Raw genomic sequence first — 18,832 nt, forward strand, 5'->3', positions numbered from 1 at the left:
TGGTTTATTCTTAACCAAATTATTAGGAGACCAATGTTCACCTGCCCCTTTAAGTGCAGGAGGTTACCGTGGTAACGGGTTTTGATTCATGTTTGTGCCTGTGAGATTGAGTCTGACTAGCGGAAGCGTTAATTTCTCTTTCCTAGCAGTTGAATTTCGAACGTTGAAGAACAATCTATTTTGTAAACAAAACAATGGAAATAACCAAGAAACACAAGCACAAAGTCTTACTTCAGTAGACTTTCGTTTCAAGTAAATTAGACCAACTTGTATGCCTATTTCACTCAGTCAGCTGTATGTACGCACAGACCCCTACAAGGCAGTGTTGCAGCGCGAGGTGGAATAGGCTATAGGATTTGTAGTTCTTTGACTTTGTGAGATTAATTTACCAGCTATGAAACATAACGTCAGAAATACTTTTCACTAAAAATGTAAGCATACTTTACTATTTGTTTTATTCACAAATGCGAGTGAAATGCTTGCACTGTGGACCCCTGACCACCCACCAACTTGGCTGGTGAAATAGACAATCTACCAGCATTTTAGGCCCTGGGTAGATTATTTGATAGTTACATCATTATTCATTTATTTATTGTTACATACACAGGATGGCGCAATGGTAACACATTTGGGCTCCCGAGTGGCGCATCGATCGAGGGCACTGCATCTCAGTGGTTGAGGCGTCACTACAGACACCCTGGTTCGATTCCAGGCTGTATCACAACTGACCGTGATTGGGAGTCCCATAGGGCGGCGCACAATTGGCCCAGCGTCGTCCGGCTGGCCGTCATTGTAAATGAGAATTTTTTCTTTTAACTGACTTGCCGAGTTAAATAAATGTAAAAATCATCGCGATATCAGGCAACTACCATTTCGTGGAAACCATCATACTCTCACGAGAGTAGCGTCACTTCCCACTTTTGTGTGTTGCCCAGGCGTTGCTGACGCCTGCCAGATCATACAAAGCCTGGATAGGTATTTGACGTATCAGCTAAGCACCTCATTTTTGTTGTTGTATTTTACTCCCTTTTTCTCCCCAATTTCGATCTCGTCTCATAGCAATCTGTCAGTCGATGACACCGTCGATGACGTAGGACGCAACCATCGGTTAATACGTGCAACGTTTGAGCAGTGGACGCGACCTTTGTGTCACTAGCTAACAGGTGCACGGAACTCAAAATGGTGTGAGATATGCGGAGTAAATGTAACACAAGAAGGTAAGGCCGTCCTGAAATAAATCAACATGTATTAACCGACTTTCTGACAACCAAAACAAACGTGCAATGTATACGTAGGAAGACGCTTTACTTTAGCTAGCTAGCTAGCTAGCTTTTCCAAACCTGTTTGATGGTGTCGCACCGGCGTCCGACGATGGCACTGGCTGGCTTTATCTGGCTTGCCAAGATCGAGTTAGCTAGCAGACTGTAAAGTATCCATCCGTTTTTATGAATTGATAGTACTGCCGTAAGATTGACCAGGTTTATAAGACGCTGTCAATGCAATGCCAAGTTGTGTCATTTGAACTTCTGCCTGTTAACCTAGCTAGCCGCTAACTAGCTTTACTAGCCGGTCAGATCATTTGGAACTGTGTTATTGTAGCTAGCTGATCTGAGTCGGGAGATGAGGCGGCATTAGCTAACCAACGTTACAGCCAGGTCCAGAGAGTGTTCTAGATGGTAGTTACATCATGATGTTCTCTTTGGGAGGAGAGTTGGTTTTTATCATGTTAACCCAACGTTAATGGCTATGAAAGTAGCTAGCTAACGAGGTGTGTGATGCCAGTTGTTTGGCCGCCCTCAACCGATGCTCACTGACAGTGCTGTCTTGTGATCACTCACAGCAAGTTCCAGCATTGCTATACGAAGCCCCGCAACGGCAAGGATGTTCACCGGCCTGGCACAGAGACCATGGCAAGTCCTCTGCAGGGTCTACCTGCAGCAAAGAGCCCCACTGTCACAACGAACCCCCAGGGTTGCTCGACCATGCCACGGTGAGGCTCACATTTTCAAGTCAGTACTTGATGCACTGTTTTATGCATCACACTCTTTGTCAGTACTAAGTGTGTGTGTGTTGTGGACCTATGTAATAAACATGTTATAGCTAACACACTCACACATTTCCCTACAGGGTGGCACAAGGTAGAGATGCACAATCTGTGGTTCAGCCATGACTTCCGTGTAGCCTCTCTAGCAACAGGCCAGGTCCAGTACTATTGTACCTCAGGCAGCAATAAGGATGGCCCCTCTCCTCCTCCTACACAAGGACCACCTACTACAGAGAAGGTGCTGGCTGGGGCAGCACAAGCCTATTCAGACTCCCCAGGTAAGAGCCACTGTTTGTCCTGTGTTGGCAATACATACATGGATGTGTTCACTAGGAACCAAACGGAAGCAAACTTGTTAACACCCGTTGATAAAACATTTTGCTACTGTGCCACTAATAAATACACCCCAGTATTCTGTTGAGGTGTAAGAACAGGGAAGTCTCTTTCCTTGAAGTCTTGCTACATCAAAATAGGAATGAAAAGTATGTCTTGGGGCCTCCCGAGTGGCGCAGACGTCTAGGCACTGCATCGCTAGAGGCGTTACTACAGACCCAGGTTCATTCCCGGGCTGTGCCACAACCGGCCGTGACTGGGAGTCCCATAGGACGACGCACAATTGGCCCAGCATCGTTTGGATTAGGGGAGGGTTTGGCTGGTAGCGCTTTACTAGGCTCATCGTGCTCTAGCGACTCCTTGTGGCTGGCCAGATGTCTGCGGGCTGACCCCCGGTCGCCAGTTGAACAGTGTTTCCTCTGACACATTGGTGTGGCTCGCTTCCGGGTTAAGCTGGTGGGTATTAAGGAGCGCAATTAGGCGGGTCATGTTTTGAAGGACGCTTGACTCCGCCTCTCCCGAACCCGTTGGGGAGTTGCAGCGTTGAGACAAGATCGGAAATTATAAGTATCGGTCTTTAGAATGTTGTTGAAACATGCTTGACCCTAACCCCTAAAGCAGCTGGAAGTACTTCTGTTAAGTAAGCATTACGTCTTCAGTTATTGTGTTTAGTTATGTATACTCTATTTGAATTGGGAATTTCATCACCGTTGTTATATAATATATATATTTTTTTTTTTATCTCAGGTTCAATAACACCACAAGGTCTGACACAAATGGAGACAATTCAAGTGAAAGTGCGGGCTGTCCTTAAGAAGAGGGACTATGGATCCAAGTACACCCAGAACAACTTTATCACTGCAGTGAGAGCTATGAACGAGTTCTGTCTCAAGCCAAGGTAAACACTCTACAACAGTGAATTGAGACTATGAAGCATGACTGGATACAGGGCAAGTCAATCAAGGCAAAAGGATTGTTATCTTGTGTGTTTTCTGTTGGTGCTTTGGTAATGTACACATTGAAGGAAGTTGTAGACATCCTTTTCTGTAACCAGTGTATTCCAGGCATACCAGTGCTGCTTAGCATTACAAGCGTCCACTGAGCTAATGGGAAACACACTGTTGTGATTATCACATTATGGGATGTTAACATGCCCGTGACTCAGTCATTGATGCAAAGACTCTTAATATACTCAGCCCACTGACTGTTAGTCTGTCTGTCTCTGTCGTGTGACCTCAGTGACCTGGTGCAGCTAAGAAAAATCCGTCGACGCAGCCCCCACGACGACACCGAGGCTTTCACTGTATTCCTGCGATCAGACGTGGAAGTCAAGTTAGTACATTTTACATTCCTTACTACTCATAAAATCATGTAATTAAAAAGCAAGTGTTGGCAGCACCAAAATAAATATCAAGTGTTGGAATCATGCACTTTACAGTTGACCAGCACATTGGCAACCTTATGCCAATGTGATGCTATTAGGTAGACCATATTGTATACGATATGAAAGAACTGCTTGATGGAAAGCTTTCGATCTGACTTCCAGAGCTCTAGATGTGTGGGGAAGTCCTGAAGCCCTTGACAGAGAGAGGAAACTCAGGAAAGTGGAGGAGAGAGAGTACGAAGAGAGTAAGTGTCTTCCACCCTGCAAACACATTCTGTGACTAACTGTACAAAAATCGGAAGAACGTCTAGACTTGCGCTGTTTATGATATGCTTTGTTTTATTTTTGTAACCCTGCCTAGTCTCTAATGGGTTGTATTCATTAGGCAACAGATTGAAGAAAACTGACTTGAAAACTGACTTGTACAAACTGTTTCAAGTCAGTTTTCTTCAATCTGTTGCCTAATGAATAAACAGTGCAAGTCTAGACGTTCTTCCGATTTCTGTACAGTTAGTCACAGAATGTGTTTGAAGGCTCATTTTAAATTTTCTGTCCCATTTACCATTGCATCCCTTAATGAATATGACCTGGGCTTAAGCTCAGATGGCTGCCTGGTTCCTTAGTGTTCTTGAGAGGAATCACTGAGTGTCTGTTTCCTACAAGCTTGCACTCAGTCTGTTTGAGGTCACGTCGCCCCTTTTTATTGTGTCATTCAGATATTTTCCGGAATCAGCAGTTGCTAAAGGAGTACAAAGATTTCTGGGGAAACACTAAGGTGAGTTTAGGCCCTATGTGACCTGAAGCAGTGTGATGTTGTTCCCTATGGAATGCCCTCAAGCTTAGCTAATATTAAAAGAGCAAATGTATCCATATTACACATTTTGACCAGAAATCTTCTGGTGGTCATTTGTGTAGATCTACCAAGATATCTTAATGATAGAAACGCGACTATCCACAATTCCTACTATCATATTAGCCATGTTATTTTTTTTTGCCATACTAGCCACGACTAAATGGATGTACAGCCAGGATCTCCTGACCAGGCTGCGTATGATAGACAGAGAAATGGCCACAGTACAGTAGTTACATGTCCTGCTGGCCGCTACCCAAAACCAGAGCTGGCAATGTCCTTCACGTGACCTTTGACCCAGTGTGGGGTTATTTAATCCACAAAGCCCTTTATCACTGCATTACATGACAATGTTATTCACTCCGACTGTCATTGACAGAGTGCCTCTGTATAGTGCCGGACTCCTTTACAGGACAATACTGCACCCCCCTAGCATGTGATGGTGCATTCTATAATGTGCTTAATTTTTGTGTGCTAGAATATCATCTAAATATGCTAACTTTGACTTAGCTGGCAACTGTAGCCTGTATGAAGGGCTCTTATGGTAAAACGAAAGATGTGTTTTTGCATTAATGTCTTGATTAATTTTTTTGTACCATTTAGCTGAAAGGGGTCAATTCTACATTAAACTAGATTAACATTAACCTAGAACTTTGATTTTAAAACATTAATGAAAGTGGTTATTTTTTTCAGAATTGAATTAAAATGGAATTGACCCGAGTGTTTTTCCTAGAATAAGTCTGATATAGGTGACATGTCTCCAGTAGGCTTGAACTCCCTTCTTCTCATGTAGCCCCGATCAGGCAGCAAGAGGGCAACATTTTCACAAGGTCCGGGGAAGGTGGTGATGGTGGCCATATGCATGTAAGTCTCCTTTCCCTCGTCTGTGTTCCCCTCCTCCCGGCATAGTATCATTACTCTGTTTTTTACCCTACTGTGAAGTTGACAGTCATGAAAACTCATAAAAACACCACACAGAAATGGCTTATTATTCTTATGCATGCCAGAATTGTTTTAATGTAGTTACATTTTCAATTTCTTCATCTGAGGATTCAAATGTAAGTAAAGTACAAATTGTTCAGGGGTAGGTTCTTACACCAGACACTGTCGGGCTATTGAGTTAGCAGTCACATGAGGGACTCCACTAGGTCTGTTCACATTGACCCCCATGTCAGGCAGGAAGTACAGGAGTTAGAGTAATTCATTTACAAGACACGGTATGGGTCTTAAAGGGGCAATCTGCAGTTTCTACTTCAAATTTTTTTTTTTACTTGGAAATGAATTATATATGCCCATTTGAATCTTGAAGAATATACTTAACTTTAAATGCCTCATGAGTTTAGTTCAACTGTTGTACCCCTTCAGAACCCAAAATATTACCTGGTTTTACTCCAATGCTTGTAAATGTAAACGCACTGTATAGCCTCAAAACAACATGGTTAAAACTATTATTGTGATATCATGGATGGTCAGTCCTTGCATCCATAGCTCGGTCTATGAATTTCAGTGGTTACATTTCTCCAGGCCCATCCCTCAGCTTTTTACTGAAACGGTCAGAGAAACCGCTTTATCGTTTCAATTAAGAATTCTAGCTTTAACTCTGTCTGCATACAGCCACAATCAAACGTGTTGATACATTCAGTTGGAAAATATGCTCGATCATGCAAAGAAAAGGTAGTAGAACAAAAAATGTTGGAAACACTGGCAACCACCCATTGAATTCTATTGCAGGTTTATAAGATAGGGTGAACCTTTAACTGCCCTGTGTGAAAACTACTATTTTCTTGATGTTTATACGTTGTAAGGTTGATTGTTTTTCTCTGCCCTCAGTAATGGACTGAATTTCATCTTCAAGCTCCTGGCTTGGGTGTACACTGGATCAGCCAGCATGTTCTCAGAGGCCATTCACTCCCTGGCTGACACCTGCAACCAGGTCAGATACAGTGGCTATGTCTTATCTCTCCTTCCCACAGGGTGCATTTGGTCACTTCCCTTCGCTGATTTGAAAGGAAATGTCTGGTATTGGAAATATTGTAGAAACTTCCCACAATCCCATGCCTCAGTCAATTCACTGCTTTCAGATGTGTGGGGAGTAGTGAACAAGTGCACACTCCAGGGGAAAGGAGATATTGTTGGGACGCACACGCTATCCACTGGGTACCAAGAAGTTCACATGTCGTCACATGCCCTGATATTGCGATTTAGGAATGAGTTAGAATTATTTATTAATATAATTGGTCCCATCTCTGTTTGCAGTAGATAACGCCAGTAGCCATGGTTACTTAAAAGTTAGTTGAAATGTATCATAGTCATCGTAAACTGTCTTCTATACAGTATATTGTGGAAAGGCAGCAGGTTCTGTTAACACCTATCACTCTCTCCTGCAGGCTCTTCTTGCAATCGGCATCAGCCAGTCTGTCCGGAACCCTGACGCTGTCCACCCGTGAGGAGCACACTACCGTTAATTATACTTATGGTGTTACTGTCTCGGTTCACCCTCTGCTTCTGTGGTGTCTGTCTTCCGGAGGGGGTTGAGTGCTGATATAAAACAAACTCTGTTTTTCTTCTCTGATTTAAGGTACGGTTTCTCAAACATGCGCTACATCGCCTCGCTCATCAGTGGCGTAGGTATCTTCATGATGGGGGCGGGTCTCTCCTGGTACCATGGCATCATGGGACTGCTGCACCCACAGCCAATCGAGTCTCTGCTTTGGGTGAGTGGTGGCCTTATTGTTACCTAGGCTGAGGGATCACTTTGGGCATGGCCATGTGCAGAATCGCTAATCTTGATCACACATAAATAAGTGGCTGTTTGGGATGCAAAATATGTACAGTGATTCTGCACAATCCGATTGCTATGTACTCTATATCAAACATTCACATAGTCTTACTGAGTCACTGTTACTCCCTCTTGTCTATTGGCTAAAGTGGCTGATCTAACTGATTTTGGAGCACTGTCCCTCTTAATAGTTGGTTTGTGTTTTTGTCTCTTGCAGGCTTACTGTATCTTGGCAGGATCTCTGGTTTCAGAAGGAGGTAGGTTATGATCTGATGTTACCATCACACTCTGGGGCCATATTTAACAAGTGTAGAATTGCATTGCACCTTCCCATTCAACACATTTACTGCATTACATCCAATGTACACATCGGGCTATCAAGCATCTCCGAGTAGGATTGCTGATTTGGGTTAAGTTTTTGTCTTTTAGATCACAAAGAATAAGATTATCTGTATGGGGGGGTTGATCTTAGATCAACACTCCTACTCTGAGATGCTTGATAGCCCCTGATGTGTACATTCATTTATAATGGATGTAATGCACTATATGTATTGACTGGGAAGGTGCACTGTGACTGTTCTATGGAACCCATGACAGTAATATTTCTTCTCCCTCTCAGCAACACTGCTAGTGGCCATCAATGAGATCAAAAAGAGTGCTGGCCAGCAAGGCGTGTCCTTCTACGAATATGGTTTGTACAATATTAATGTGTTTTGTTACCTTTTTATTTGATGTATGCATCAATGACTTGAGTATCACCCAAATGCTAATCTACCCAGAGTTCTTACATGACCCCTAACATTAAAGGGGCAACCAGCAGTTGCTACATCCATTTTTGGACTTATAAATATGTACCCATTGATTCATGAAGAATATAACTTCTAAATGCCTCATGAGCTTATTTAAACTGTCATACCCCGCCAGAACCCAAAATATAAGCTTGTTTACTCCAAACATTTTTACACAAAATAAATGTAAGAAACACTGTATCCCCTCAACATGGTTTAAACTATAATTGGTATATCATGGATGGTCAGTCCTTGCATCCATGGCTGTCTATGAATTTGAGTGGTTACATTACTCCAGCCCCAACCCTCAGCTTTTCACTGAAACGGGGGCAGGGACAATGCTTTTTTTATTATCTACTGCTGATGGCTGCTTTAATACTGAACAATTGTGTAAGTTGAAGTTGTCAGCATGTCATCCCTTAACATATGTACAGTACCAGTCAAAGTTTGGACACCTACTCATTCCAGGGTTTTTATTTCTGTACAATTGTCTACATTGTAGAATAATAGTGAAGACCTCAAAACTATTAAATAACACATGGAATCATGTAGTAACCCCAAAAAATATTAAACTAATCAAAATATATTTGAGATTCTTCAAAGTAGCCACCCTTTGCCTTGATGATATCTTTGTACACTCTTGGCATTCTCTCAACCAGCTTCATGAGCTAGTCACCTGTAATGCATTTCAATGAACAGGTGTGCCTTGTTAACTGTTAATTTGAGGAATTTCTTTACTTAATGCATTTGAACAAATCATTCGTGTTGTGACAAGGTAGGGGTAGTATACAGAAATGGCCCTATTTGTTAAAAGACCAAGTCCATATTATGGCAAGAACGGCTCAAATGAGCATAGAGTAACAACAGTCCATCATTACTTTAAGACATGGTCCGTCAATCCAGAAAATGTCAAGAACTCATGAGGACCGCCACAGGAAAGGAAGACACAGAGGATAAGTTCATTAGAGTTAACTGCACCTCAGATTGCAGCCCAAATGAATGCTTCAAGTAACACTCATCTCAACATCAACTGTTCAGAGGAGACAGCGTGAATCATTTCTTCATGGTCGAATTACTACAAAGAAACCACTACTAAAGGACACCAATAAGAAGATTTGCTTGGGCCAAGAAACACGAGCAATGGACATTAGATCGGTGGAAATCAGTCCTTTGTTCTGATGAGTCCAAATTTGAGATTTTTGGTTCCAACCACCATGTCTTTGTGAGACGCAGAGTAGGTGAATGAATGATCTCCGCATGTGTGGTTCCCACCGTGAAGCATGGAGGTGTGATGGTGCTTTGCTGGTGACAGTCTGGGATTTATTTAGAATTCAAGGCACACTTAACCAGCATGGCTACCACAGCGATTCTCCATCCCCTCTGGTTTGCGCTTAGTGGGACTATCATTTGTTTTTCAACAGGACAATGACCCAACACACCTTCAGGCTGTGTAGGGGCTATTTGACTAAGAATCAGAGTGATGGAGTGCTGCATCATATGACCTGGCCTCCACAATCACCTAACCTCAACCCAATTGCGATGGTTTGGGATGAGTTGGACAGCAGAGTGAAGGAAAAGCAGCCAACAAGTATTCAGCATATGTGGGAACTACAAGACTGTTGGTAAAGTATTCCAGGTGAAGATGGTTGAGAGAATGCCAAGAGTGTGCAAAGCTGTCATCAAGGTAAAGGGTGGCTACTTTGAACAATATAAAATATATTTTGATTTGTTTAACACTTTTTTTGGTTACTACATACAGTTGTGGCCAAAAGTTGAGAATGACACAAATATTAATTTCCACAAAGTTTGCTGCTTCAGTGTCTTTAGATATGTCAGATGTTACTATGGAATACTGAAGTATAATTACAAGCATTTCATAGGTGTCAAAGGCTTTTATTGACAATTACATGAAGTTGATGCAAAGAGTCAATATTTGCAGTGTTGACCCTTCTTTTTCAAGACCTCTGCCCTGGCATGCTGTCAATTAACTTCTGGGCCACATCCTGACTGACGGCAGCCCATTCTTGCATAATCAATGCTTGGAGTTTGTCAGAATTTGTGTGGTTTTCTTTGTCCACCCGCCTCTTGAGGATTGACCACAAGTTCTTAATGGGATTAAGGTCTGGGGAGTTTCCTGGCCATGGACCCAAAATATTGATGTTTTGTTCCCCGAGCCACTTAGTTATCACTTTTGCCTTATGGCAAGGTGCTCCATCATGCTGGAAAAGGAATTGTTCGTCACCAAACTGTTCCTGGATGGTTGGAAGAAGTTGCTCTCAGAGGATGTGTTGGTACCATTCTTTATTCATGGCTGTGTTCTTAGGCAAAATTGTGAGTGAGCCCACTCCCTTGGCTGAGAAGCAACCCCACACATGAATGCTCTCAGGATGCTTTACTTTTGGCATGACACAGGACTGATGGTAGAGCTCACCTTTTCTTCGGACAAGCTTTTTTCCGGATGCCCCAAGCAATCAAAGGGGATTCATCAGAGAAAGTGACTTTACCCCAGTCCTCAGCAGTCTAATCCCTGTACCTTTTGCAGAATATCAGTCTGTCCCTGATGTTTTTCCTGGAGAGAAGTGGCTTCTTTGCTGCCCTTCTTGACACCAGGCCATCCTCCAAAAGTCTTCGCCTCACTGTGCGTGCAGATGCACTCACACCTGCCTGCTGCCATTCCTGAGCAAGCGCTGTACTGGTGGTGTCCCGATCCCGCAGCTGAATCAACTTTAGGAGAAGGTCCTGGTGCTTGCTGGACTTTCTTGGGCGCCCTGAAGCCTTCTTCACAACAATTGAACCGCTCTCCTTGAAGTTCTTGACGATCTGATAAATGGTTGATTTAGGTGCAATCTTACTGACAGCAATATCCTTGCCTGTGAAGCCCTTTTTGTGCAAAACAATGTAGACGGCACGTGTATCCTTGCAGGTAACCATGGTTGACAGAGGAAGAACAATGATTCCAAGCACCACCCTCCTTTTGACGCTTCCAGTCTGTTATTCGAACTCAATCAGCATGCCAGAGTGATCTCCAGCCATGTCCTCGTCAACACTCACACCTGTGTTAACGAGAGAATCACTGACATGATGTCAGCTGGTCCTTCTGTGGCAGGGCTGAAATGCAGTGGAAATGTTTTTTGGGGATTCATTTCATTTGCATGGCAAAGAGGGACTTTGCAATTAATTGCAATTCATCTGATCACTCTTCATAACATTCTGGAGTATATGCAAATTGTATGATGGCATTCTGAGGCAGCAGACTTTGAAAATATATATTCGTGGCCTCCCGGGTGGCGCAGTGGTCTAAAGCACTGCAGCGCTAGCTGTGCCACCAGAGACTCTGGGTTCGAGCCCAGACCGGGAGGTCCATGGGGCGACGCACAATTGGCCCAGCATCGTCCGGGTTAGGGAGGGTTTAGCCGGTAGGGATATCCTTGTCTCATCGCGCACTAGCGACTCCTGTGGCGGGCCGGGCCAGTACGGTGTTTCCTCCATTACATTGGTGCAGCTGGCTTCCGGTTTGGATGCGCGCTGTGTTAAGAAGCAGCGGCTTGGTTGGGTTGTGTTTCGGAGGACGCATGGCTCTCGACCTTCGTCTCTCCCGAGCCCGTACGGGAGTTGTAGCGATGAGACAAGACAGTAACTACTAACAATTGGATACCACGAAATTGGGGAGAAAAATGGGGTAATAAAATAATTATATTTGTCATTCTCAACTTTTGGTCACGACTGTACATGATTCATGTACATGTGTTATTTCATAGTTTTGATGTCTTCACTATTATTCTACAATGTAGAAAATAGTAATAGTAAAAAAAATAAACCCTTGAATGATTAGGTGTGTCCAAACTTTTGACTGGTACTGTATGTGCATCAGTAGTTATTGTTGTGATCAGTAAGGCAGTATGTTTTGATGTGCAGTGATGCAGAGCCGAGACCCCAGCACTAACGTGGTGTTGCTGGAAGACTCTGCTGCCGTACTGGGAGTGATCATGGCCTCAAGCTGCATGGGGCTCACCTCGCTCACAGGTACACACACACCTACGCAGAGACCCTATTCATTCCCCCACGCATACATTCCCCACACATATGTCGTTTCCAGTAGGACAACTTTGTACAACTTGAGTTCTCCAGTTACCCAGCTGTCTAAACTCTGGACAGTCAGACTTGATATTACCAGTAAACCAATGCTGTGTATTCTGAGTCTGAAATCTGTACATATTACTAACATCCTATGTAGCCTTCAAATGCAGTAAAGATGACCTGGAACACGTCCATAGTCAGGCCGCAACACCTTTTATCTAGGCTGCGTCCCAAATGGCACCCTATTTCCAACACAGTGCACTGTATAGCGAATAGGGTACAATTTGGGACATAGACCAACTCTTATTTTTACATTTTTTTCTCATCGTGTCCTGTGCCAGGTAACCCACTGTACGATAGCCTGGGCTCTCTGGGTGTGGGAACCCTCCTGGGGGCTGTGTCCGCCTTCCTCATCTACACCAACACTGAGGCCCTGCTGGGACGCTCCATCCAGGCCGAGCACGTCCAGAAGCTCACAGAGTTCCTGGAGAACGACCCCGCCGTCAGGTCAGTAGCCCCGTTGGATGCTGATCTGGGTTAGAATTAGGGGAGGGGAAGCTGATCATAGATCTGTACCTAGGGGAATCTTCACCTTGGAGCGGCCTCCATGGCCCCTGTCTTACAGTTGTTTATTACCGGTAACCACAAAACTAAATGCAAGCAGGGAGGGACTACCTGGAGTTTTCGTTGAGAAATGCTCATTTTAGTTTTCCATTATGACCTTGCCTTTAAGTCCATGGCACCCAGGCCTCTATGTCCCTGTACCAAGGTTGCGTTCATAAGGTACTGAATGGAATGAAACGACTAAAACAGGGTGGGACAACCAATAAGAAGTAGGCCTACTAATTGTAATTTTCGACCACAAAGCTTTCTAAAACGTCTTCTGTCGTGGTCCATAGTGACCATGACCCTGGTCTGTGTCCCTACACGATCCAGGCCTCAGCTCTCAGCACTGACATTATAGTCCAGGACGGGGTTTCCCAAACTCCCCTGGGTGCGTGCTTTTGCCCTAGTACTGATTTCAAATAACCAACTCCTCATCAAGCTTTGATTATTTGAATCAGCTGTGTATTGCTAGGGTAAAAACCAAAACGTACCCCCCTGGGAGGCCCCAGGACCGAGTTTGGGAAACCATGGTCCAGGATCATGCTGTTCCAAAGCATCCATCATAAAATGTTTATTGCACTTGTACATGCTTTGCCCTACAGGAGGTCCGGGAGGGATGTGTTGCCAATTTGCCAGTGGGGCTTTATGTAAAGCTGTGAAGTTGCCCCGTAGACTCACTTGGTGCTTTTCCATTGAAACTTACCCCTACACCAGTGGGCCGCCAGTGTTTTACCTTACTGTCAGCTCTAGCGTTGTGGTGTTTCCATCAGGAGTGTGACACTAAAGACTTGTGACGAGCAGAAACAACAACCTCTGCATTATTCAACACTGTTGCTTTGTGTGAAGTTGTTAATAGTTAGCCATTGTTATGTAAATGCAAGCTGAAAAGTAGCCAAGGCCTTACCTTGGTTCTAAGTCAGAGCAGGTCTGCTGGAGCCATGGCCAGAGTAAGAGAGCTGATTAAGATCACAATGAATAAGATTGCAATGACAGAGGGGAACTTGAACCCACATCAGTACTCCTACTCTGAGATGCTTGATATATGCAGCCCCAGATATGCTCTTAATGTATTCATGTTATGGTTTGTCAGTGACCTTGCACAAAATAAATATTGCACAAGAGTTAGCTACTTAGCTCATTTACACCTGTGGTCCCTATTTCAAAATATATTTTTTTAAATTTGTGCTATTTAACCCCCACTTTGTCTTTGCTGTGACCAGGGCGATCCACGATGTGAAGGCCACAGACCTAGGGCTGAGTAAAGTGCGCTTCAAGGCGGAGGTGGACTTTGACGGGCGGGTGGTGACCCGTTCCTACCTGGAGAAGCAGGACATAGAACAGATCCTCAACGTAAGGCTGACGCTAACAAGTGTTTCATTAAGGAGACTGTTTTTCACCATAGCTTTTTAGCTTCTGCTTTGGAAAGTTGGATGCCTGGATTACTAGGGTTGACTATCTGCATTGGTAGCCATTTTACAATCCTTTTAAAGCTGCATTCTGGGATTTGTTTTTCAGCCAAACAGTAGCACTTCCACTTGTTTTGGTATACAGCTGAGGGATGGGGCTAGGGAAATTAGTTTTTGTTTCAAACTGATTTAATACACTTTTTATTTTTTTTGTGAATGATTCTTATGGCTGCAGGGGCAGTATTGAGTAGCTTGGATGAAAGGTGCCCATAGTAAACTGCCTGCTCCTCAGTCCGTTGCTAATATATGCATATTATTATTCGTATTGGATATAAAACACTCTGACGTTTCTAAAACTGTTTGAATGATGTCTGTGAGTATAACAGAACTCATATGGCAGGCAAAAACCTGAGAAAAAATCCAAACAGGAAGTGGGAATTCTGAGGTTGGTCGATTTTCAACCAAGACCCTATTGAATACACAGTGGGATGTGGATGAGTTTGCACTTCCTACGGCTTCCACTAGATGTCAACAGTCTGTAGAACCTTGTCTGATGCCTCTACTGTGAAGGGGGGCTGAATGAGATGGGATTGAGTAAGGTCTATCATGACCTGACCATGCGTGTTCACATGAGGGAGCTCTGTTCCATCGCACATCTGAAGTCAATGTAATTCTCCGGTTGGAACGTTATTCAAGATTTATGTTAAAAATATTCTAAAGATTGATTCAATACATCGTTTGACATGTTTCTACTGACTGTTACGGAACTTTTTGACATTGTCTGCTTTTAGTGAACGCGCTTCCTGACTTTGGGTTTGTTTACCAAACACGCTAACAAAAATAGCTATTTGGACATAAATGATGGACATTACCGAACAAAACTAACATTTCTTGTGGGAGTCCTGGGAGTGCATTCCGACGAAGATCAGCAAAGGTAAGTGAAGATTTATAATGCTTTTTGTGAGTTTTGTTGACTGCACAATTTGGCGGGTAACTGTATGGCTTCCTTTTGTGGCTGTTCTCAGATTATTGAATATTGTGCTTTTGCCGTAAAGCTTTTTGAAATCTGACACAGCGGTTGCATTAAGAACAAGTTTATCTTTAATTCTATGTAAAACATGTATCTTTCATCAAAGTTTATGATGAGTATTTATGTTATTTGATGTGGCTCTCTGCAATTTCTCCGGATATTTTGGAGGCATTTCTGAACATGGCGCCAATGTAAACTGAGGTTTTTGGATATAAATATGGACTTAATCGAACAAAACATATATGTATTGTGTAACATGAAGTCCTATGAGTGTCAACTGATGAAGATCATCAAAGGTTAGTGATTCATTCTATCTCTATTTCTGCTTTTTGTGACTCCTGTCTTTGGCTGGAAAAATGACTGTCTGTGATTTTGCGGTGACTTAACATAATCGTTTGTGGTGCTTTCGCTGTAAAGCCTATTTGAAATCGGACACTGGTGGGGTTAACAACAAGATTACCTTTTAAAATGGTATAGGATACATGTATGTTTGAGGAATTTTAATTATGAGATTTCTGTTTGAATTTGGCGCCCTGCACTTTCACTGGCTGTTGTCATATCATCCCGTTAACGGGATTGCATCCATAAGAAGTTTTAATGACACATGACTCCCTGAATGTAACAGCGCAAGCTATGATTATCTAGTCAAGTGTGTGTGTGTGTGTCTTTGTTGTGGCTTGTAGGACATCCAGCAGGTGAAGACCACTGATGAGCTGGAGAACTTTATGCTGAAGCACGGCGAGAACATCATTGACACCCTGGGGGCTGAGGTGGACCGCCTGGAGAAAGAGCTCAAGGTAGAGAGGAGCTACACTCCCGTTCTCTGTTCCTGTCTCCCCAGTGTGCACATGTTCAATCCCCATTGTGAATTTAAAAAGTACTGGATTGGTGTAAGAAATATGGTGAACTCCCTCGAGCACATGCATACATTGAATCAATTCATGAAGAACCAATCCATTAATGGAGGGTAAGGAAGTGCACAGTTCAGGGAAAAGGTTAGTGATTCAGAACCAAACAGTCCTGAGTACACTTGCAGCTTGTGGGGCTTGTTAAGTCCAGTTCAGCAATATTTCACATGAGACATCTTGTATTAATTGTTAGTTGGTGATCAAAACCACAAATATGAACTCTAATGCATACTGTACTCTTAAACATTGTCATCCAAGTTGATGGCTGCCATTCATTTAATACTTTTGTGGAATATCTAATGCGGCCGGTTTCTTTGTCACTCAACAGCTGCGCAACCCAGAGGTACGGCACGTCGACCTGGAGATTCTATAACACTACGGATCTACGCAGGGAATGTCGTGCGACTGCAAGAAGGAACTAGAGAAATGGGGGTTGGAGGATAGCCAAGCCGACCTCTGCACTCTGCCTCCCGCTGTCTCCCATCCTATCCAACTCATCTGAACAAGTCTTACTGTAGAATAGTCCTTTTTGGTAATTTATCAGGATCCCCATTATCTGTTACGATAGCAGCAGCTACTCTTCCGGGGGTCCACATGAAACATGACATAATACAGAACATTAATAGACAAGAACAGCTCAAGGACAGAACTACATAAGCGACAGACACGTGCTGGGACAGGGATTTAATTAGTTCCACTTCTTTCCATGTAGATTTGACCATGCCGTTACCAATGTTACGAAGTGTTTGTTCAAAAGCACAGGGGTATTAGAGACAGTGGCACACCTGGTGTGGCAGTGAAGACTGGGCTCAAAGCACAGAAGTTCTAAAACTGGACTTGGTCGTGGTGCGTTTCACTCACACTGTAGCTGTACAGTTACCTTTTGAATATCGTTCTCATGTGTTGACATTTATTCATCTTTCCACAAGAACAAAAAAACAAGTCAGTTGAAAAATCATGTCTATCGACTATTCAAACAGACCAGTATCAATAAGCAGTTATATATACTGAACAAAAATATTAATGCAAAAGTTTACTGAGTTACAGTTCATGTAAGGAACTCAGTCAATTGAAATAAATAAATTAGGCCCTAATCTATGGATTTCACCTGTCTGGGAAATGTGGGCCTGGGAGGACATAAGCACACCCACTGGGGAGCCAGGCCTAGTCAATCAGAATGAATCTTTCCCCACAAAGGGCTTTATTACAGACAAATACTCTTCAGTTTCATCAGCTGTCTGGGTGGCTGGTCTCAGGTCTTCCCACAGGTGAAGAAGCCGGATGTGGAGGTCCTGGGCTCACGTGCGTGGTTACACATGGTCTGCGGTTGTGAGGGCCAGTTGGAAGTACAGCCAAATTCTCTAAAATGAAGTTTGACGTGGCTTATGGTAGAGAAATGAATATTTAAATCTCTGGCAACAGCTCTGGTGGACATTCCTGCAGTCAGCATGTTCCCTTAACTTGAGACATCTGTGGCATTGTTGTGTGACGAAACGGCACATTTTAGTGGCCTTTTGTTATTCCCAGCACAAGGTGCACCTGTGTAATGATCATGCTGTTTAATCAGCTTCTTGATATGCCACACCTGTCAGGTGGATGGATTATCTTGGCAAAGGAGAAATCCTCACTAATCGGGATGTAAATAAATTTGTGCACAACATTTGAGAGAAATAAGCTTTTTGTGCGTAGGGAACAATTCTGGGATATTTTATTTCAGCTCATGAAACATGGACCTAACACTTTACATGTTGCGTTTATATTGTTGTTCATTATACATAAAGCTTATGAAGCTACATGGAACCGTACTCCCTCTGCAAGTATTCCCTTATGAATGCAAATAATTATTCAAGTACACTTAACAAAAGCAGCAGAGAAGAGTTTATTTTCAGTATGTAGAGAAAGTATTTTTCCCTTTTCTTTTATTTTAGGTAATGGACCTATGCACACTGCAAGTTCAGATCACGCCAGTTCTTTGAATGAAAATGTGCATTAGTGATGACTAGATTGCGTTACTATAACATTTTATTGGTAGCATAATACCATTGATGAAAGAAGAGTTGTTCAAAAGGGTTCTAAGAATTATTGATTTGAAATATTTAAGAGAATTGAGTGAGATGACTGATCTTGAATACAGTAGCACTAGTGTGAAAAATCACACCAATGCTATGAAAAGACTTGATACAGCTGTGGACCTCTGCGTGTTGTGAAATTCTGCAAACATGGGGACGGTCAGTTGTTTACTCTGTCAGCAGATGACAGATTGTGTTTTTGCTCAAAAGATGAAGTGGTCTTTGGACAACCAGAGAGGGCGAACGTCCCCTCCTTTACCACTATAAATAATAGTGGACTGTCGGTAGCCATTTTGTTTCTGAGCCTTATGTGAAATAAAACTCATGTTTTACCATGGATGTTCTGTGTAAAGACTAATAAGACAATGACAAATAAATAATATTAATGCTGACTATCCATAAAAGATTGTGATGTTTGTACAGCCATTGTCCCAACTTTGACCTTCCCAGCTTGATACTTCTGCTCTATGCGGGTGTAGTCAGTAAGGCGAAATGTTCAGAATGTTGCAGATAGAAATGTAATGAATAGAGCTGACATGATTCCTAATTCTATATGAC

General features: G+C 43.0%; 1 protein-coding gene across 1 annotated transcript; it reads left to right on the top strand.

Moving 5' to 3' along the window:
• Nucleotides 1–983: 983 nt before the first annotated feature.
• On the top strand, nt 984–17,497 carry slc30a9 (solute carrier family 30 member 9). The gene is made up of 18 exons (XM_038993628.1): nt 984–1,217; nt 1,841–1,990; nt 2,128–2,322; nt 3,125–3,275; nt 3,617–3,709; nt 3,924–4,006; nt 4,478–4,536; nt 5,405–5,475; nt 6,442–6,544; nt 6,999–7,054; nt 7,190–7,325; nt 7,608–7,647; nt 8,010–8,081; nt 12,094–12,201; nt 12,597–12,762; nt 14,082–14,211; nt 15,981–16,094; nt 16,534–17,497. The coding sequence occupies exons 2-18, from the start codon at nt 1,882–1,884 to the stop codon at nt 16,576–16,578; spliced, it is 1,731 nt and encodes a 576-aa protein (XP_038849556.1). The 5' UTR covers nt 984–1,217; nt 1,841–1,881; the 3' UTR covers nt 16,579–17,497.
• Nucleotides 17,498–18,832: the final 1,335 nt, after the last annotated feature.

Source organism: Salvelinus namaycush, chromosome 5 (genome assembly GCF_016432855.1).
Source record: "Salvelinus namaycush isolate Seneca chromosome 5, SaNama_1.0, whole genome shotgun sequence".
Lineage (NCBI taxonomy): Eukaryota > Metazoa > Chordata > Actinopteri > Salmoniformes > Salmonidae > Salvelinus > Salvelinus namaycush.